Here is a 23077-nt window from a genome sequence, read left to right on the forward strand (position 1 = left end):
AATGTACATTTCATGCCGCAAAGAAAATGTATTTACAAAATGCTAGCAACACAAAAATAATCTCCAGCAGACTTCAAAAACACAAAGAAATCAACAACCGTGAAAAGATGAGCTTAGTAAAGTTCTCTTTGTTTATTACAAGAATATTGATTATATTTTTGGTTTGCACTAAAACATGAAAATACAATGTGGGTACGTTCTACACTAATTTGGTTGAACAGATTTCACAATCTCACAGCTCAAACACACTTCCACTCATTCACTACATACATTAGGGCTTGGTGATCTGATGATTTTCTATGCTGGATAACCTTCATTTATCATATACTTTTCACTTTTCAGAGGAAGTCATGCAGCTCATGTCCTCAAATAAATAAATAACAGCTCTGTCCATACTTTTGTTTAACTGAACAGTACCCATTTTACTGATTCAAAACCAGTATAATTGCGTATTTTACAGAGATATTTTTAGCTAGACTGGCCAGTTCAAGTGTGTTTATAGAGATTCTTTAACGTCTGTCTGCTCTGTTGGGTAGTCTGCATTAAGTTAAGGTTTTGCTGATGATGAAATACAGTGATGATGATTTAAGCCAGCAAAGAATTACAGTAATTCCATAAATGGCTGATGGATGTAAACATTTGACCTTCAGTATGTATGGCTTTACAAAGATGCTTTGCCACAGCAACGACGCAAATCACAACGTTAAAGAACTTTTATGAGAAATTTTTCAGTTCATTATGAACCCGGTGAGACAAATTATTCTATGGCAGACTGCCACAGACTGGATAATGAATGCCAAACACTGAAAGGTGTTGCAGATGTATTGCGCACAAGTAGGAAAAAGTGGACATAACAGTGTTTACATCTTCAGTTAACAGGTTTGTTTCTGGTTTCTTCTCATTGTCTAAATTTGAGAAACAAACCTAAAATGATGCACAAACAGAGCTTTAAGTTGCATAAGAATCGTTGGCTGTAACAAGCCTACATTTTCCAAGCACAAAAGATCGTCATATGATCGACCAGCCCTGCAAAACACCAAGCAAAGCTCCACATTAAGAAGATTAACACAATTGTATAGCTGACAAACACACACGCATTCTCTTTCCATTAAATCAGTTAACTTGTGACGACTACATCCGGTACCCACACGTACTCATACATACAAAACCTCTACCGTCGTGGCCTTACTGTTCCCGGGCAACAGATAATAGATAAAAAAATAAAACAGGATCTGAAAACACCATCTATTTTATATGTCACACACTTGTACAATGCATGATAAGATACATTACGGTTATTGAACGGAACATGTAAACGCACTTTTATCAGGCCGTCGAACTGGGTTCAAATTAAAGACTGAATAAATAACGTCACTGCTGTCTTGACAGTGTGATTCTTTCAGAATCCCTCCTCAACAGTTAGACTTTTTAACGGACAAAAGCTATGAAAGATCTGACTGAGATCATCTGAAAGAAGTTCCGACTGAGGTTTGCATCTAGAACACAGATCAGGTGCCTCCTCTGAACAGCTTACGATTACAGCAGCTACCTGTGTGTTTATATTTCAAGAGCCGTAGCTACCTCTGCAAGGTGACACTAAAATACATAACTGGTTGCCATGGCGATGACATTTTTGGGGAATGTTCCCACTAGACACTATTATTAGCCCAACTAATAGAGTTTTGTAATCCTCAGATGTCCATTAGTGTCTCTCGTTGTGCACTTAGTGTAAATGCGTGAGTCACCTCTGCCGGTACACGGACATACGATCTCGTTCCAGGTCAGAGGATGAGACAGCAAGATGAAAAGTCGGTGCAGGGGACAGCTGTCTGACGCCGTTATGTAGCCATCTAAATCATTCAGGCTTCATTCCCTGCTGACTGGCTGGCGGTCTGGCAGGAAACACTTCATCATCAAAATAATCTTGTTATAAGGTATGCAGGAGCACAACTGCTTCTCAAAAATCAAATAACACAAGTCCCATGATGCCACTTTTCTCAACACATTAGGACTAAAATGTTACAGTATACCCAGAGTATTAGAAACATTTGTCATTCCGCTGCTGCGAAAGCAAGCCGAGCCCTTCTATGATCAAGTTAATGAATACAGTTACATTAGTAATAACTGCACAACCTGAGGTAACAGGGCTACATGCAGCTGTGAATGTTCACACAGTAGGGCTTTAACGTCGAAGAGCAGAGACTCTCCCATCGTCGGCTGACAGGCCTCAAAGCTCTGTGTGTCTGTTACCGGTCAAAGTCAATCTTGTGAAGCCTCAGTTGTCTTTAGCCAGGTAACCCATGTGCATGTTGGAGAGGAAGTCGCAGGTGGGGACGCTGCTGATGGCCTGGTGGATGTTCATGGTTGTGATCTCTCGGGGAGCTCTGAAAACCCCCATGGAACAGCATTAGAGCACAGTTCAGCACACGCTTCTGAATACAGACTCCATGACTATTCATCATCCCGATGCTGATGGAGTATTCAGCTCTCAGCAGCCAATCAGCGCACTCACGTCTGTAATCTCTTACTGTACGCAGCACAAAAAAACCACACAATCCTCTGCAGGCGAGGACAATGAAATTTAATGACGATAGCTCAAGCATCTGGTTCACCAAAAAAGATGCAACTCTTTTGTTTCTGCATATAAACGCTTACATAAGCTGGTCATAATGATGCCACATGTTTCTGGTATTTGCTGATTTATTTGAAAAAGGACAAAAAAAAAAACTGCTGTTGTTGGTAAATCAGCTTTCTGCAGTCATTTTTACTACTGTCAATACTGACAATTTAACCAATTAAAAAAGTCTCATCTGAAACAAATAGCTCAATTTTCTGACTCTAGCCTGTATATTATGTCTGCAGTGTTTTCCCACTAAAATGTTAGACTTAGTCATAGTAAAAAAATGGAGCACAAAGCAGGTTGCATGTTGAGAGAGGAAAAAAAAAAACAGAGGCTGACCTGTTCTGAGGGGATTTGGCATAGGCCCCAGCCAACGCTTCTCTCAGGATGTCACTGGCAAACTGTTCTGTAGCCTGCAGGGTACCCACACACACATACAGAGTCATTATTAGTCACAAAGAAACCCACTCTCTACTACTGGTACAAGGTGAAGCATGCATTACAGTGAGGATGTACATCTAACACGTGCTGGATATTCATCATTCTACTCGAGGGTATGTAGAGGGGGTGATGAGTTACTGTAAACGGGCAGTGTTTTCTGTTCTGGCCTGTACAGTGAACTGACCTTTAGAATCATGGCTTCAACAACTGGAGCGAACACATTCTTCTCCACTTCCACCGGCTGGAAGGTTACCCCAATCTGAGAGAAACACAAGCATCACCATATAATAATAGAAAAAGACTCACAGCTTCTCCTTCCTGCTGCCTTGAAAGCAGATACTGAAACCAGTACACTATTGTAGAAGAGATTGTGTTTCAGTTACATTTATCGGCTTTTCCTGTATCTCAACTGGGGTGTAAGAAAATATCACCTCTGCAATATATCGGAATATTTCATTTCACAATACTGTATCGATACTAAAAAGTACAGTATCGTTATTTTTAGGTATTTATTCAAATGCAGATATTGTGGAGGTTCATTTTTGTTTTTCTTTTTTGTTCATATTTTATTTATTATTATTTAACACTCTTTTATTAAATAATGTTAGTTCCTTTGTTAGGACTGCACAAAAATAATGTTATGTTAGTTTAAAACTAAAAGAATATGAAGATTTGAACAGGATCTTAAACTGTAATGTCTGTACAATATAATTTAAGTTTTAACACAGGACAATTTTGTGATACAGCATTAGATCCTGTTCTGATCAAATAAAAATGTGTTTAGTATTTGTGCATATTTCTGGTGTAATTCAATTCTTCAAGGAAATAATCATTCAAAAAAAAAAATTGCCTTTTTAACAGTATCATGTTATATCGCGATATATCATATCGTGATCCTAGTATTGTGATTTGTATCGTATTGCCAGATTCTTGCCAATACACACCCCTATATCTCCATATGTTTGACCAGCTCAGAAAAGCAAAAGCTAAAATAAAATGTGTAAAAGTTTCAGTTCTAGACATATTAAGACACTATTTCAAGACTGGACATCAGTGATATTCCTGATGTACTGGTGTCTTCATTTATTTATTTATTTTTCTGATTTCTACTACGCCTCTAAAACCTTTAAGCCCAGAGTTACCTGTGAGACTGTTTTTCTGGAAAAGCTTCAGTCAGCTTCAAATTCAATGTTTTCAACAAGTTTTGAATAAAATAATAAATGTACTGCTCTCTAGCTGATTCTCATTGAACTCATTAGACACATTATACAAAAGCAGCAGTACAAGAAACAATTTCAACTTATTATTTCAAGGGATGACTGTTGTATCTTCAATTTCTGCCCTCAGTCCTCTGTAATGGTAAGATGACGTTCACTAACCGGACAATGTTCATCTGTCTTATATTGAAATTGTTCCATAAATGTGTGTGAGCGAAGTGAAGTGTGATGAAGGGCTGGGTGACTTAAAATACCTCACTAGTATTTTCATAATAATGAAGGATTCTAGGTTTTCCAGGCATAAAAGGCTCACGGCCCAGTTGTTATTTTAAACACTGGTTTCAGTATCAGCCCCTGACTGGTGCACAGCATATTTTATGGTGAGAGGAGACTTTAGCCCACACATCACACATTGATACACAAGCTGGATGTGCTGGGCTGAATTCTAAATGTGCTGTTAGTAGTTTCGTTACAGTGTGATCTCTTTATTTATCCTTCTACATACATGCAAACTGAGGCTACGTTTACACAAAGCCAGGTATTTTGAAAAACTGATATTTCCCCCTCTCCGTTTTCCAAAAAGAACTTGTGCACACGTGACTGTTTGCAGAAAAATCTTTGTTTACACAGCCCTGTATATCTACACTGTCAAGAGCATGCCAAGCCTGTAGATGGCAGTGCAGTAAGATGATAGAGTACCATTACAGAGCAAATATACCGACATAATAGTTGTACATGTGACACAAATGTATTTCCGCTGAAAACTGTGACGTCTGTCCGAGATCTCCATTTCCTTCTGTTTACACGCAAATGTGAAAACAGAGATTCGCTGAAATCTCCACTTTGACCAGAGTTTTTAGAAACCATCATTTCCAGTGGGCGTGGCCATCGTTGGTCGTGGAAATGATAGGCACAAACGCACAGAAAAACCTCAGTTTTGCCAGATACTCAGCTATGTGTAAACATAGCCTGATACGATAGCCAACACAACTTCATAAAAGTTATATTAACTTTACAACACCTACAAAATTGTATGTAAGATATTCAGGCCTGAAATTCATATAAAGATTTTAAACATCTTATAACTTAAGGACCTAAACACACACTGAGCCTCTCGGTTGATAAATGATCAGATACTCCACCAGAGAAGCTGCTGACCTGTTGAGCTGTTTCACTGACAAACTGGGCCGATGTGCAGGGTCCCAGATAGAACTTGGGCTCAGAGTCAGTTTCCTGCTCCTCCTCTTTGACCTTCAGCTTCTGGCAGGGTGGAGACACTGCGATGATGTCTACTATTTCATCGTCCGCCTCCTCTGGCTCAGTCTTCAGCAGCGCTTGCATCTGCTCCAGACGAAGCATCAGCTCCTCGCAGCTACTCAGAGTCGATGGGCACTCTGTGGAAAGATTCACATGCACATTTACCACACCATTACACAAGCAGCAGCAGTGTCCCAGTAAAGATGGAAGAGCCACTGCTTCAGCGTTTCGCACCAATTACAGCTGCTTAATGTGTCAGAGAGAGAGCTGTTGTTAAATATTATTTTACCAGTTCAGCAATCTAAAAATTCTAACAGTCAGACTTTTCTTAAAAAAAGGGACAGAAGGGAAAACTGGCAAGTGTGTCTCTCACTGAGCTAAGCAGCCTTGTCTCACACCATTTACAGACAAAAGATAGATTTAATGAGAACCTCCTTGTTACAAAAATAAGGATGAACAAAACAACAGAGGCTGCACAAAGCCTGCCCTCACATACTAATGGACTGCAAATGCATTATTGGATGGACTGGTAAGAGCAGAAACAATACACCCACACTTCACACACCCTGCAACACTGTAGGGGAATATTGATCCACTCGGAGCTTCTGAGAACAGATAAGAATTGACCGTAAAAATTACAAAAGCAAGCAAAGGAAAATGTTCTTGCTGAAGAAGCTATACACAAACTTACCAGGCTCACTATCTATCTGTGTGAGGATATCTTCGATGGATTCGTCATCATTTCTCCGTTGGGGTTCTGGGTCAGGTGGGGTGTAGCCCCTCTGCCGGCACCACTGAACCACCTCTCTGGTTTTCGGGGGAGTGAGGGCCTGCAGGCGGGGAGAATGGTCCAACACGTCCTGGACAACCCGCTTTACTGCTACTGCTCGCTGAAGCTGCAGAGACATTGTAATAAATGGTGTAAACTGCACAACAAGCCTAAAGTCCTAAACGCCTCAGAACAACGTAGCAGGATTTACACAGTTCTGTTAAGAGCTTAGATGAAACACACATTTCTGTGAATAATACCTCAGATTTTAAAACGCTAATTGTAGTATGGCATCTCAACCAAGTTTTTCTGTTGTGAAAAAACGTACAACAACACATTAAGAGTTACGAAAGAATAGAAAATCTCTCCGTGAAGATGCATTTTTGACAGTCAAGCTTTGATGTGCATTAGAGGTGTAACTAGATAACACATTTTGTGAGACTGTACCAACAGACATGCGACAGACAGTGGTTTGTTTTGCGTTGTGTTAAAACCACAACTAGAGAGAAGTAATCACTGACTTTGGTACTCCAACATAATGTAAACTGAGAAGAAAAGTTGTGTTTTTACTCAGTTTTATGCATGTGATGATGTGTTCTTAATACTATGACAGTTTTACCTAAAATATATTGAACTATTAACACCTGTAACATGATATACACATTGGGGTTTCATTGTTCCAGTCCTGTTTAGACCCCCCACAGCTTCTCCACACTATAATTATTTATGCCCCTCCCTTTAATGAATAACTGACCTGCAGATATAAATATCTATGACTGGTGTTCATCTGTGAGCCGTTTACCGTAGCAGTGAAACACAACGGACAGCTAAGACATACACCGGTCTGTGCGAGCTATTGATCCCATTAGGGAGAGATGAGAGGAGACAACCAGGCAGAGATCCACATCTGACCAGATAGATAAGAAGACATGAGGCAAGCAGAAACCTTGCTGAGTCAGGGGCCCAGCACTGAGCATGAAGAAGACAGATTACACACGCAACGAAACTGCAAACAATGCAAATTATGGCTGACATTACTGACGCCCTCACACTGGAACCTGGAGAGTAAGCGGTAGAGAGTAAGGCTGTCACTCACAGATGTTAATGAGCATAAATTAAGTCTTTACTGGAGCAAACTGCCCTACACTTGCACACCCATGCAGAGAAATATGACAAGTAATCCTGGAAAAAGAACTGATGAGACATTCTTATTTTGTAAGCACAGTAAAGCTACACCCACTCATGATTCCAACCAAGGTGGTTAGTGCATGAAAATGTTTTGTGAGAAATGGTAAAGTTTATCTGAACGCTGAATCTGAATGCTGTTTTTCCACACACAACTAGTTCTACAACTCGTCTATATTTCTCTGTTGGTACTTCAACTGGTAAAATACCAAGAGATTTCACCTCTGATGCCCTGCGTTTGCCGATATTCCAGGAATAATACTGCTCGGTAGAAGAGGCACAAAATGGATGCGAGTCTTCGGCTAAGAGAAAAAACACACAAAAAAAAAAAAAAAAGAGTAAATTAAGAAGCCTGACAAAACCATGCCTATTAGTTTATAATCTGATTTAATATTTAGTTTTTTAACGTGGCAGCTGAGGCGAGGAGGGTTCACTTACTCTTATCTGGCACAATGAGGGGGAACTTCTTCACCACAGCTGTCAACAGCTGCATCATGGTCTCTATGTGCTCAGTGCTGAGGAGAAGGTAAACAAAACATTTCATTTAACAACAGCTCAGGTTTATCACAAAGACTGACTGTGATTTAAAAATACACTATATATTTGCTGAATGTGTTCCAGTGCTATCAAGATGTGGTCTGATAACCTTTACAGAACTTGGCATATCAAAAATATAGACATGGTATTAATATTCGCAAAATAAATAGAACTACTTAAGATACAAGTGCAGGTGAAGAATACTATTTTTGTCTACTTTTGCAGCTGTTCAGTGTCTTGTATGTGAAAGCTGTAACATGACTTGACTCCTAATCCTTACTTGATGAGGTCATGTGCGGCATTGTCAGCCCCTTGCTCCTGTTTGACAGTAGTAGTTGAAGATACAACATGAACAGAAGGAGGGACGGGAGCAGTGACTGGAGGTGATGGACCAGCTGTCCCAGCGCCTGGCTCCGTCTTCACTATAGCAGCAGAATAGGACACAGAAAGAGTCATGTTGTTACACTCAAAGTAACGGACTGGGTTAAGAGAGAAAAAGCTTTTGGGAGCAGAAAGTAAAAACAAAAAAAAAAACACTATGCCGAGAGCTGGGTATCAACAACCAAAGGAAAGTGGAGTTTGGGGATAAAAGATGGAGGTCATAAGAGGAGACTTGGTGGAGTGGGGATGAACCCCTCTCACCTTGTGCCAGAGGCAGAGCAAGGGAGGGGGAGGCCTGGCTTGGAGTACTTGGGGAGGCTACAGCTCCAGCTGCTCCAGGAATAGAGGAGGAGGAGGAGGAAGGAGTACTGGAGACTGGGCCTTTAGACACTACTATATACAGAAGAAAACACAGAGGCACAGATGGATCAATGGTCCATCAAGGGAATAGTCTAAACAGCTAGATGAAAAATGAGAGGTAACAAGATGGGCCTTACTCAGAGTGTTTACTGCGCACAAAAAACAGCATACTGTTTATACACCCATCTCAAATGCATCACATTCTAAATACAGTGTACTGGCAAAACAAACTTAGATGAAAAAGACAAATTGAATAAATCTGCTTTTTTCAATGTTGATACTTTTACACACTTCAAATCAGTTGAAAAAATATTTCAATGAAATATTTCAACATTCGTCCTTTGAAGTGTGTGAAAAATGTAGCACACTAACAAAGCAACCGTGCTTTCCAATATTTCACTTGAATAATGTGTCCTTTATCCGAGAGTTTTGTCTGAGAACTGATTCCTCTGTTTGAGGCTGGCTACCGAGTTGCAATGCTCAATTGATGGCTTTATTGTTATGTAAGATACTTCCCTTTTCCCTGTTTTCCACCAACAGGAACCTAGTGCTAGTTTTGCGTTGGTGCAATTTGTGAAACTTCTAAAAAGTGGTCTGCTTTTCCATAAGCTATAGAGCCATCAAAGAGCCACATAATGACACCATTATGTCACTCAACATGTCTATATCTGACATGTAGAGTGACATTTTGGGGTCTTCTACATATATACACAGAAATAAGATGACTACATCATAGCTTTTTGACTGTTGCTCCTGATCCTTTATCAGGATGCATCATCCTTGGAGCTAAGGGTATTTTCTTTGGATTAGGCAGACACCTACAGGCTACAGTAGCTCTGTGTTTTTTTTATTATGATGGAAAAGTTTTAGCTGGTCATGATAATTCTGCCCCCAGCCCCTGATGCAAGTGATTCCTAATTCTAGACCAGCTAAGTGTTGGTGCTTCTCTGAAACACGTATCTAGACTGAGAGCTGGTTCTTGACAGAAAAACAAAGAACTGGCTCAGGTACCAGCTCCAAATCAGCCTTCAAACTGGCTTGGTGTAAATGGGGTACCAAAGTTGAGATGAAGCGCTGCCCAGTAAGGGTTGGGCTCACTCAGTCATACCTACCTTTACCAACAGGCATGAGTATAGTCTGCAGGCCTCCAGAACCTGTGCCTACACCCAGCTGTTTGAGCTGGTTGGCAGGGATGGTCAGTACTGTCTGCTGGGAGCTGGAACCTCCAGAGTGAATCTTTAACATACCTGCGCAAAACACACCATATTCAGACTGAAAGTAGCTGAAATATTTACTTTTCATTCACATTAAAAACCAACAGTCAAATGCTGAGTGAGGTGTTAGGGTTAGGGTGTACCTGAGAGTGTAGGACCTGTCTTCCCTACTCCTGCTGCCACTCCGCTGACCAGTGAGGCTGAAGTCATCAGTGATGTGCTACTGCTTTTGGGAACACCCACCACAGTCCCCACCCCTGCACCCTTGCCGATGACGGGCATGTTACTGATGCCTTTAGCGACGGTTACAACAGAACCAGCTGAACCTGCAGCACTCTTAGTCATTGTGGCAGTGTTTCCACCACCTTTGATCAATGTTGCCACGGCAGTCTTTGACAAGCTGCCGCCAGCAGCAGCACTGGCGCTCTTAGCTGCACTGATTACTGCTGCTTGGTTGGCTGCTACCAGGAGTGAGTGGTGATGAGAGGTTGACTTCCCACCATCAGCTGCCTGCAAGGAGCACACATAAACACAGATGTCAAACAGTAAATGAACTGAAAACATATGTTTCAACTATCTAACTCCAAGTGCATTGATCACGGAAAAGAAGCTACGGACTCAAAAAGTTATGATTTTCTGACATTAAAGCAGTGTATGAAAGATTCTGATTATGTAAATTACAAAGCAATCATTTGGGTGACTTTCATTTGCAAAGCATTTATTTCTAAACAATACTTAAGACAAAGAATCTCATTTTATGTAGCTACAAAACAGCAAGCATGTAAAGCACATAATGAACACGATATAGGGTAAAACTTTAAGGCAGTGTGGGGATTCAGAAAAAAATTAATTCACTGTACTGTCTCAGACTCAGAATTCTCCAAGACAAGTCATTTCTCTCAAAGCAAATATTCATATTTCAATTAGATTAAGAAATGTTTATAGAAAAAAAAAAAAAAAAAGATGGAAAACCAGTGATATCGCCCTCTGATCCCGGTTACTACTATTTCACTACATACACGTTTGTTCTTGTGTTAAATTAATGAGATCCAACCATCACCAGTGTAGCCGGTGTCATCCAAACCCAGACTAACAATGCTGTGGGCTGTTTATCACTGCTGACCTTGCTACTGTACTCAGACTGGACCACAACAGTTTTCCCTGAATTTATTATGTAGAAAGAGATGGTGGATAAAAAAAAAAAAAAACCTCTGCATGCTTGAAATAAAATTAAACATTTGCAAAATTTTTCATATTCAAATGCAGGTAAATATGTGTTGCTTACATGATGTAGAGCCAACATTTCCGTTGACAGAAAATATAAACTCTATAGGAAAACTTAACTGAGTGACTGGACTTCAGTCAATCAGTGCATAGTAACTCAAAAAAAGAGCTTATAGTTATATTCACATCACATTTAGTGACATACTGACCTTGTCATTTAATTTTAATTGACCTTGTCATTTAATTTTAGTCAGACAGCCACAAGTAACACTAACAAAGTAATAACAGGGTTGTGACACCATCAACAAGGCAACCAAATAAAATGGACTGGTACTAAGTTACAGCTCTCAATAAATTTAAAGAGTGTTTAAAACATTGGATATAATGCAAGTAAACAAATAAAGAAACTATGGCCATTTGAAGGCATTTTTATCACCAAACAAATGCAGAAATAAGTTGACAGTGTCAAACTCTGCACAGACATTATTCTGTAAACATCTATGACCAGGAGCAAATAATGAAATACATTTTTGACTTGAGGAGGGCTTTAAACTCATTAGAGCACATGACAACCAGTGAAGGCTTCAAAAATCACTTACAAAACCCTTCTTATGTAACTATTGCTTGGGATGATGTTGAAAACAGCTGCCAAACAGAATAAAAGAGAAGATTACAGGGACTGTGAAACTAGCCTGTTGTTGGCTGACTGCTCCGGTGCTGGCAGAACTGGGGGTGGAGCTTGCAGCAGTGATGACTCCACCTGTCATCCTCAATGTGGTCGTCCCTGGCTTGGACAAATGACCCGCTGCTGCGGCTGTAACAGTCTTAACAGAGCCATCAGATAACTTCACCTGTGCACCCTGGGAGCCACCAACCACCTGTCGATCACAGAAAAGTGATGATGATGAAGTTTTATTGTCAGATAAAGTCTGAAATTTTCCATCACAGCTGCTCCATTTGTAAAAATAACTTGAATGTTTTGCTTGCCCCAAAGAACCAAAGAAAGCAGAGAAAATAAATTCTTTGTTTTGTCTTTTTGCAGACAAATTCCATTCCAATTAAAATTTAACATTATCAACACTCAAACTACTGAGCAGTGATTGTTGCTTTTAACATGATTAAACTTGAAAGCTTGCAAAGTAGCCAAGAAACACAAAGGACATGGCTGTTGACTACAGCAACTTTCAGTAATATCAGATGAGCCATTAACAAGGTTTCACCAAAGCCCTGCCCTTATTCTTGTTCCTCACACTGACCTGAGCCAGAATGGCTGCCTTCTGTCCAGCTGTAACCCGGATGGCCTGCTGGGTAACATTTGGTGGAGATGATGCTGCATGACCTGTCGAACTGGAGCCACTCTGCTTCCCCGAGCCCTGTGCTGGCTGACCAACCAGAAAGGTTCCCTGGGTGAAATGGAAAAGCAGGGTTAAGAGACCTCTAAACAAAGGCACTAAAAGCTTGCTACAATAAGCCAAGAGAAATATCACAGTCTAGATCTAATTAAGTTGTCCACTTAAATTAACAGTTGTGAACCCTGTTTCTGAAACCATGTCCTTATGATAATGTTATCCTAAAGCAATAGAGAACATTCACAACAAGTAGAGACATTCCTAACAACAAAATTCATCTATCGAGTTAAATAAGCTTTCTTTCATATACTTTAATAGCTCACACAAAAGCAATACCTATATATACACACATGCAAAAAATAAATCAGTACATTGATGATTAGTACCATAATCAAAGAAACTCTTGAAGAGCCAAGTAGATCAGAGGTGCACAAGAATCATTTTTAGAAATGACATCTAAAAAAACCTTTTACCTTGAAAGTATATCACTAAAAGGAAAAACAGGCCAAACACTAATTAAATGTAATCTCAAGACAACTTCATTATATCCTGCTGGCTAAATGCACAGACAGCACTGTTCTAAAGCTGACTGCACGATCAATGCTGCTATAATGAATATCTCTAATTAAGAACATAACAGACTCTACCCCCCTACAGATGCACAGCAGGAGATTCACTAAGGACAGAAACCACAGTTGTATGGTGTCCTTACAAACCCTGTCTTACTATAAAGGCCATGAAACCTCAAATCTGATTTTTGTCAACTGCGGCAAAAGTGACTATTAGATACATAAGTTTCAATATACTTTAACTAAACACTGCTTAAAACGTTCACACAAACAATGCTCCAACAAACAGAGGATATAAAAGAGAAAAAATTATACCAGGATATTTATGCTTGTACAACTTGTATTTTCGTGGAAATGTTTCTACACACCTGTGGGGTTTGTTTAAGGATGTAGGACGTGTAGGAGAGGTTGGAAGGCAGACTGCTTGAAGAGGAGGAAGAGGAGGAAGTCTGAGAACCGCCAGTGCCTGCTGACGAGCTGCTCTGAGACTGCTGACCTAAATTACAGACATCCATACACACATTACTCTCAAATCTGTCAAACAATCCTTTATACCAAACTAAGAATCATTCATTTGACTAAATATAAAAAATCCCATTATTTTCAGACTCTAAGAGCATATTTTTAGGCTTCTTACAGGACACGGTTACAGAAGAATGATGTCAAATACAACAGGTTAAGTTACTGTATGAGAAGTTCTTTAATGCCAATAATTTTTGATAAGACATGTACGGTGAGCAGGATTCTCGACCCACTACGGTGATGATGAATGACTCACTGTATGGGCCAAAATATGCAACTGCCAACAGCATGCCTCAAAATGTAGAGTCACTGTAGAAATGTCTCTTCCCAAACTTTGCAGTGAGCCGAGAGCAATGACATATTCAACACAAATGTCTATATTTTAAAACAGAAGAAAATGTGCTGGCCAAATATTCTATGACTGAAACATTAACCCAAGATCATGAGTCACGTACTTAATTAACTATTACAGTTTCTACTAAAGTTTTGCCAAAACTAACACAGTAAGAATTCTAGCAGTGCCAAGTTAACTGTGGGGTCAGTATTTTTGCACTTGGACACCAAATAACAACTGAAATGGAAAGAAATGCCCTTTTCTATGACTTCATTTCAGAAGTGGGGTGATGATACATTAGACGAACATGACCTTCAGGAGTCACAAACTGACTTTGCTGTAAATCACACTGCCCCAGTAATATCATGTTGGAACAATGCAAGCCCAAAAGACCATATCAATTCAGCTAACGCAAGCACAAAGTCCTCTCACTGTTTTCAAATCCAGAATTAATGTTGTGTGACCATTAAGTGAGACCTTGGGTTCTTTGACATACTTTGCAAATGTCCTTTAAAAATAATTCTATAGGAGGGAAAATGGCTGACCTGCACTGGAAGCTCGTAGTATAGCTCCCTGTGGGATAAGAAGCAGCTTTCCCTTTCCTGAGGGGTTCTTACTGTTGGTGGTCAGGTAGAGCTTGGTACCTGGAGGCAAATTGGCCAGATTGGCCAGATTGTTGGCAGGCAGCTGGAGAGTGGCCATTACTGAAACACACAAACAGAATGGAGAAAAAAAAAAATCTTGAATATTTTACGTGTGGTGGATTTTGATACATGGACATTGAGTGAACAATTGAGTGAACTTCAGAATGATTTTACTGAGCTTCACAACAATCTTCAAAATGATGTTTCAACTCCTGCTAAACTTGTAATTAATATTACATACAGGCGGTTCATTACATGTAGCTGTACTTTATGTACAACTGAATATATGTATGCGTGTAAACCCTGACCTCCACTCTTTCCACCTCCTGAAACACCAGATGCTTTGGCAGCAGCCTGCTGACCAGAGATCCCAGATGCTCCACTGACAATGGCTTTAGCAACTCCCTGGGCTAACACCTGTTTTCCGCCCATCACCTTGGAGACAGAGGGGTTGCCCTTGGTGACCAGAATCTGTCCACTGCTGATAGCCACCTGTTTGACAGCAGACTGAAGTGCAGAGCTGACAGGGATGCCTAACATCTAGAGAGAAGAAACACATGACATGAACAGTCATTTATGAATAAAAGTAACAAAACGTTTAAAACCACTACTAAAATTAAACATGCTGATGTGCGCTGAGTTTGTTCTTCAGGCAATGGGAAAGTTGAGCGTTACACAAATAATATTCTGACAATTTTCTTCACATCACTGATAGTATCAGTGTTGATGTGTACAAGCCTGGAGAGATTGGTTTGTCATAAAATCAACAAAAACCAAATGGAACTGTTTAGAATGTTGCAGGTAAAGGCTGCTGTTTTGTTGTTTTGGTACCATTTTGGTAAATCACTATTGGAAGATTTTATTAGAAGATATTTTTGCTTTCCATGAAGTGTGGTATTATTATCAGCTGTTCTCCTGGTGAAATACTGTGTTGGTAGTTTTGTGCTTTTTGCTTGTTAGAGGTGAACCAGGTCCCCTAAACAACAAAATTACTCCTGGAATAGTCGGAAGAAATTTCATTTTTATGTTTTCATAATTTAGACTCAGACTCAGCTTTATTGTCAGTCAACCACATGACACAATCAGAACGAAACACAGTTACCCAGGTGTCGGTGTATGCAGCATTAATAGAATAAAATAATAGATGAAATAATAAGCGCAAAATAAAGCAGAATAAAATAAAATAATTCCATAAATACAGGTATATAAAGTAACTCACTATCCCCGTCCTCATTCATATTTTAGTATAAATTGTATTCATCTACAAAATGCCTGAAAGCTAACTGTTAAAACAATAGCACAGTAGTACAGAAATGATGACCCTGTCTTCTTGTGTAAAATGCCAGGTTTTCAGAATGTTGCAGACATTTGCTTTAAATATAGCTGCAAGGTTTCAGCTTGTATTATTGTGAATATTTGGTTTGAAGTGACCCTTGGGACTGCAGTAAAGAATAGGAAACAATATATTATTTAAGACTGTGTACCTTGTATAACTTTTCAGAAACCTGGCTCATAGCAGTATGTATGTCACAGGTAAATCTAAAAATGTTTCTAGTTATTTCTACTGAGAGTGCAAAGTATACCTCAACCTTTGTGCAGGCTGTATGACCCATATGGATTTATGACAAATGCTTTGTCAAACCACTTTGTGAATCTACATTATTGCTGAAACTACCCAATAACATTTGTGTTACAGGTAGTGTAAAACAGACTGACCTTGCTAGTTGTGGCCCCTGTGGCCCCTCCTGCCTGTTTCTGTGATGACATGGAGATCATGTGACCTCCCTTCACTGCGACAAACTGGTGTGCTGCTGGAGCGGCAGGTTGCTGCTGGCTGGTTACTGTGGAAACCATCTGCTGCTGCTGTGTTGAAACTTCCCCTGGCTCTTGCTTGATAATAACCTGCACAGTGAACATGGAGACCAAGACTGTAAATGGGGCCTTAATCTAACAACAGGTTGTAGATATCTGAGTTTTTATACATTTACTGTGTACCTTACAATCACAATATATAAATTCATGATTAGTCTGACAAATTTTAGTTAATCCCTTTCTTCTTCTTCAACTGGTTGCGGACAGTGATGCAGTGAAAGGATAAATTTTAACCTTAAAACAGATTTCTAAAAGCCAATGCCATCATTTATTAATCACAGATGTTTTTTTATATTCTCATCTACCCCCATCTGCCCTGGCCTTGGTACTAGTACTGCCACAGGGAAAAATCCAGCACCAGTAAGAATATCACAGGGATAAAACAGAAACGTCAAGTGAAATCATGTTTCAGTCTTTATGGAAAGTGATGAGATGATGAGCATGTTGCAGTGGGAGGATTTTACAACAGTGTATTGACACTGTGTGCATGAGAGTGAAACTGAATCATGTATTTCTCTGTGCAAAGCTCCCCTCCCACCTCTCATCACCAGAGTGATGTCCCATTTAAACAGCTTGCCAAGGAACTCACATCTACTGAAGATAGCACCCTGGCCTACTATTAATACCACAGTGCTTTGTTAAAGATACAGATGCTACAGAGAAAGACTGTCTTGGTATTTCTGTAGTGGTTAAAAGGTTGTTAAGCCTTTAAGATTTCCTCTTTTTCTGAATAAATAAAACTTAAAACATGATTAGATTTGAAGATGAGGCAATTCTTAAAAATACATAAAATTCAGTTCCAAAACTATGGTAAACGCATGTGAAGTTTTGCCTTCAGCAACAGCTGTGACCCCCTCTTTTTTTTTTTTTTTTTTTTTTTAACTCTGAGATGATGGTCAGCTTCCTCGCAATAAGTTCCTTGTTCAAGTTCTTACATAGCATCTCTACAAGATTAAGTTTAGAATTTTGACAAATTCAAAAATATCACATTTATTCTGCTTTAACCATTTCTTTTGTACACTTTATGTTGCACTTCAGATCACAGAGGCGTTAAAGCAACAGGTTTAACCGTCAGGATTAGGTTCTTAAGATTGACTGCAGTGTATGGTCTCTGCCAAAAACATAAACATAATACTTCTCACATAATCAAGAAAAGTTTGACTTTGGTCTCCTCTGTCCACAGAACATTCTCCTAGTGTAGCATTCAGTTTATCCACATGGAATTTAGTAAACTGTAGTCAAGGAGCAACACTCATGGTGTAGAGTGGTTGTATACACCTTGCAACTCTGCTATGTACCCTGTTGTTGTTCAGTGTGTGAACTTATGAAGATTAACAGTCACGGCAAAAGAGAACTGTACTTTTGTACATGTTAACCTGCTGTTCATTGTGACTTCCTGGACAAGTACAGGAAGTCACTCACTGGTGTTTAATCTTTTTCATACGTATACTATCTGCCTGACAATGAAATCATCCAACTATTTCTTCTGTTTCTTCAAATTCTTCTGATCCCTCTCTGGCCGGGTGAGCATCAAAATCTCTTTTTCTAAGTCTTCAGTGATCTTGTTTGAGTGATGACACATTTCCATAATCTTGTTGTCTCTTTTGTACATAAGGTAAAGTCTCCAAGACTCACATCTGATCATTTCCCCTCTTACTTAAATGACTAATTCTGATTTCCCCTTTAGTGATCCCACCAGACACAATATATGAGCCAATTTACTTCTCCCAAAACCACAAAAACACGTTAATCAATTATACACCCTCAACACACAACCTGCCAACTTTAGTCTGTACTTACATATCAAAGAAATAGAAGCAGCATAGAAAACTAATCCATATCAATTGTGATTCCATATATCAGCACTTAACTGATAAACTGACTGAGTCTAGCTTGTTTTGCTCTATCACAGATCTGTGAGAGTTGATTGTCTGCTATTTCACAACATGCATAGACAGCCAGTTTATTATCCCCACTGCTACACCACAAACCCATCCACAAGTTTAGACTCCACAGCAAGTGGCACCTTGTTCTACCTGACCACTGACTTCAAGGGCTGATTTGATAGAGCTTGAATGGGCTTGCTAAAGCTGTTGGGCAGAAGGCTCACATAATGCTTTATAGTTTGGTAATGCAGATTATTGACAGTCAGGGCATAAGAGGATCTACACCCTCCAGTTTGGATGTGTGTCAGAAAGGGAAAGAGACTGAAAAAGGAAAAGGAAGGTGGACTAGAAATCACAGCTTAGTCTATTACAGTGTTTCAGTTATCTGTTTACCTGAGCCTATTCATGGGTTAGAACTTGACCCATACACCACTAATGCACTTCTGATGAACTTAGAGATTAATGTGCTTTTGCTACAAACAAATATTGAAGACTAGATAATAAATGAATCAAAGTTTTGTCTTGTTTGTTTTTTTGGGTTTATCTAGGTCTGACTGTTTTAGGTCATATATAAATGCAGACAAAGAATTTAGGATTTATAAGCATGAAAACATGTAGTTCACAAGAATCTATGTTAACAATCAAGACTTTCTCACCTTTACCCCTGAAGAAAGGAATGTGCCAGTGTGAACTTTAGGGGCTGGAGAACGAGTGCCTTGGGCTGCAGACTGTTTGGCTGAGGGACTTCCTGTGAGGTAATTTACACACAAACACACAACAGGTCATGAAGAAGATGACCTCATTAGTGATGGTTCAGAGCAGCATCTCCCATTTATGTCAAAAACATCGAGGTCACTGTAGTGTGAGATATATTAAGCGAAAATGCTGCAACTTTGACTTCCCTGCATTACTCAGAGACGTTGTAGTTTACCTCCCAACCTATTGCATCAAAAAAATTGGTGAATCAGCTATATCACCCACATCAACCTCATCCAGCTTGATAAAACATAGCTTAATAGCACTCCAACCTCACTCCTTGTTCCTGTTGAGCTGTGCACTTGGGGAGGATCTGTAGGAGTAGCTGAGTGGCTGAGTTAGTGAGCAATCTCAGAGAGAAAGCTTCAAAGTGGAAGACAACACTACACAGTATATACAAGAAGCAAACACAACAAACCAGATACCACGAGATGGCTTTGTTCCTTGGAGTGGTTTCTGCCACATAAAAACGCATGCATGCTCGATCCAGAAGTGAAAAATCATCTTTACAGAACATTACATTTATTGCAGACCCTGTTTGTGCATGAACACACATACAGCAACCCACGTAAAACCTGCGAGTGTGGGGTCTTGTTGAGTTTACCATCCTCTTAATCTGGCCATGAAACACAGCAGCTCAGTCACCATGGCAACCTTTCATTCAATGACCATGCTGTTGGCTCACCACACGTCATACTGTTTGCGTGCAAAACAGGGACAAACAAGATGCCAAGGGACATGGGAAAGAGAGAGTGAAATCAAAAACAGAAGAAAAGGGAGGCTGCGCACAAAACTGCTCGATGGAAAGTACAACAGGGCAAAACAGGCCAAACTGAAAAACAACCAGGTGGTCTAAAGAGAAAAAAGAGGGTTTTAGGAAGTATTGTTCATCATCATTTCAGCAGAACAGTATCTCCTTCACAGCCATTTTTATATTCTATGTGGGCAAATCAGATGCTACTTTGCAATTTTTCTGCAGGTCCAATTCCAATTTCAAGCTTCACTTTGACACTGAGTAGGGAATGTGTACCTGTGAAGGCAGCGGATGAAGAAGCCATGCCGATCACTTGGCCTGGCTTGTCCACAATAATATAAGGGTTGTTGATAACTGATGAAGAGCTCTGCTTGCTGACAGGGGTGGAGGTGGTAGGCGTGCGAGGTAGCGGGGAGTGGCTTGGGGTGGAGATCGGAGACCCTGCAAAAGAAATACATTAGAAGAGAATTATCTTTAAATGAAGACGGAGGATCAGGAAGAACAAGGAAATACACTGAAGATTATTGAGCCCAGATACAGCCTTATGGACTGGGCTACTTTTACTTCTGTAAAGGTGTTTTCACATGTGGACTTTGAAGCCCAGTTAAATCAGACTTGGGTTCATTTTGCTCCATGGTGCAATTTGTTTGAATACGGTATTGGTGCTTGTGAAGAACAAAACAACTGTATAGAGACCCTTGAAAGGACGACTCAATATAGCCCTAAATAAAAACTGCAGCAGTTCATTTCTGGTGAGAACAAAATCTGACCCAACTATAAGGTAAACTCCAAAAATTTGAGTACAGTGTGTGCTTTGCATTTTGAAATGCAGCAGAGCAGAGATGTTTCTCTTATGCACTAATCCAGAGCACAGAACATCTTCATACATTTATAGTGTTGCTTCCACACTTTGGTTCACTTGGATTTTTCTTTGTGTGTGTAAAGATATCCAACTGAGGAGAAGCAACCTGTATTCACAAACTACAACAAAGAATCTATAGGTATGAAAATGCTACTAAACACCAAATAAATCAAACATCTCCTACAACCACAGCGCGTTATGAGAAAACCCTTTAGACTTATAGAAGTTGGTTAAAGTTTCTCCAAAGTGCAAAAGTGAAACTGACTTTAAAATGACCACTGGGTGGAGACACTAACCTGATACAATTTTACAGCTCATTGTGATTGGTTGGAATAATTTTCCAGGAGATTCTGCAGGACTAGGTGGCTGCCCTTGGGGGACAATCTTACAGCTTGATGTGATAGGCTGGAAAGCAGAGTTGCCATGGGAACCCAGAGTGATTCTTTCACTGGCTTTGGGTCGGGTTGGAGTGCGTTCCCCAGTGGCGAGGCCTGAGTTATGACCCCCTGCAGACCTCCCTGTCTCTCCTTGGATAAGACCTGGAAATAGATGAGATCATATACTGTATTTCTTGGCTATTCCCCTTCAAAGGTATCTGGAGTTAACATAATACATTCTTTGACATAGCATGATAGTAGTAGAAACCACTGAAAATGGACTCACTCTGGTATGAGAAAAGAAAATAAACAGTTTAGAAGAGTTGAGTCACAGAATTTACATATGCTATAGCTGATACACAAGATACATCAGGTAAAACATAAAAACCAAGAAGTTATTTAATTATTCTCTTAACAAACAGTTTTGTGACATTATGATGCGTGCAATATGCTACGAAGCATCCAATTTATTATCCAATCATTGTTAATATCTGGTGCAGTGTCTACTAGCAGAAAAAGTGTAAAAAACTGGGAAACAGGAGAATAAACTCCTACAAACAGTCAGCATGCTCTAATTCCCAAACATATTTGAGAAGACAAAAATGTGTGTACCTTTGTCGCCAGTTGAATCATGTGAAATGGGGGAAGTGGAGTGTCCGTGAGTGTGGGCCAGTGAGGTGCTTGATGTGGGGCTGGACACTCTGTGGGCCACTTTGGATGAGCATGGCTGAGGGATATAATCATCCCCAAGAGAGTTCCTGTGAAGCTCCACATCGACGACCTGGAACAAACACAGCTCGTTGTCAGAGTAAAGCTCTGAGAATAATCAGAAAATTAAAAAAAAAAATAAAGACATCATTTAAAACATACTGTTTCTGCCCCCAGCGTCTGCAGTCCAGTGTATGTTCTGTCCAGCTGTTGAAAGAAATAATACAGCTTTATATAAAAATTTGTACAAGGCAGACACAATGAACAGACATAGCGAGTTATACTTTGATGGTTGTCCACGTCAACTACTAAATCATAATGATGCTTCAATCAAGTCATTACAACCCCCCCTAAGGATTTCCATTTTATCTGTATTGCATAGTTTAACCCTAACAAAGTAGCTTTTAATGAAGGCGGTGTGCCTCAACTTAAACATGTGGTTTCTTGTCATAAGACACATAATTATTTACTATTGTCCTTTATTATCCTACAATCTTTTACCAGTATTGCTCAACTTAATGATACTGTGATCTCTCTCACTAAAAATTGGTCCAAGTCTTTCTGAGCCCACAGTGCTCAGTCCAACTCAAGCAAACCCTATCTGTCTGCAGCATTACCAGTGGCAGAACCGCAGTCATTACAAAAACAAAACTCCTCAAACACATTAAGATGTTTTTGAGAGGCTTAGTTAAAACTATGTGTGGAAAAATACTGTCTCGGTCTGAAGAGGAAGAGTGCAGTGATGGTGATAGAGGAATGATGGTGTGGTCTGTGACTTCCTCTGACCTTTAACTGATGAATGATGTCAATACGTTTGTTGCGAAGGTCTTTGAAGTGGATCTGGATCCTCACAGGAAATTCACCCCAACCACGACGAGTTAAATGAAAGGGAGGCTCACTGAAAACAGACATTCAAAACGACTCACGTAACCTCATTAAAATACAAATCTCAAAGGAAAAAACTCTACAGAAGACACATCACAATGACTTTGTAAATATACCAGCTAAGCCCTCACCATGGTTTCTGACTCAGTCTGAGTTAATCTGTTAAAATCAATGGCTTTAAGCTTTCTCTCTCATCTTCTCCTTTGAAGCCTGACGTTTGTATCCCACATAACAAACAGTGACCTAACTGCCTACTTTTAGAATACCATGTGTATGTGCAAGTGTTAGGTCTATTCAGTTTTACATTTACATTCTGACCGTGCAGAGTCAGCAGGGCCTGTGTAGGGTTTACTG

The 23077-nt window shown here is 39.8% G+C and overlaps 1 protein-coding gene across 2 annotated transcripts in view; it reads right to left on the reverse strand.

The window, feature by feature from the left end:
- Positions 1–108: 108 nt before the first annotated feature.
- yeats2 (YEATS domain containing 2) overlaps positions 109–23077 on the reverse strand; it is a 28771-nt gene continuing 5802 nt past the window's right edge. The window contains exons 8-30 of one of the 2 annotated variants that reach the window (XM_030160056.1): positions 22625–22736; positions 22001–22045; positions 21743–21911; positions 21050–21292; positions 20168–20332; positions 19038–19129; positions 16340–16525; positions 14932–15163; positions 14525–14683; positions 13492–13619; positions 12462–12608; positions 11898–12083; positions 10125–10491; positions 9880–10014; positions 8669–8800; positions 8307–8448; positions 7928–8004; positions 7712–7791; positions 6227–6431; positions 5437–5672; positions 3246–3320; positions 2960–3033; positions 109–2384 (exon numbers count right to left, since the gene is read on the reverse strand). In XM_030160056.1, the coding sequence (XP_030015916.1) occupies positions 2276–2384; positions 2960–3033; positions 3246–3320; positions 5437–5672; positions 6227–6431; positions 7712–7791; positions 7928–8004; positions 8307–8448; positions 8669–8800; positions 9880–10014; positions 10125–10491; positions 11898–12083; positions 12462–12608; positions 13492–13619; positions 14525–14683; positions 14932–15163; positions 16340–16525; positions 19038–19129; positions 20168–20332; positions 21050–21292; positions 21743–21911; positions 22001–22045; positions 22625–22736 (3496 nt within the window). In that variant the 3' untranslated portion in view covers positions 109–2275. The remainder of the gene's footprint in view (positions 2385–2959; positions 3034–3245; positions 3321–5436; positions 5673–6226; positions 6432–7711; positions 7792–7927; positions 8005–8306; positions 8449–8668; positions 8801–9879; positions 10015–10124; positions 10492–11897; positions 12084–12461; positions 12609–13491; positions 13620–14524; positions 14684–14931; positions 15164–16339; positions 16526–19037; positions 19130–20167; positions 20333–21049; positions 21293–21742; positions 21912–22000; positions 22046–22624; positions 22737–23077) is intronic. The other variant, XM_030160057.1, reaches the window with a different exon arrangement.

The sequence above is a fragment of the Sphaeramia orbicularis genome, chromosome 17, assembly GCF_902148855.1.
Source record: "Sphaeramia orbicularis chromosome 17, fSphaOr1.1, whole genome shotgun sequence".
Lineage (NCBI taxonomy): Eukaryota > Metazoa > Chordata > Actinopteri > Kurtiformes > Apogonidae > Sphaeramia > Sphaeramia orbicularis.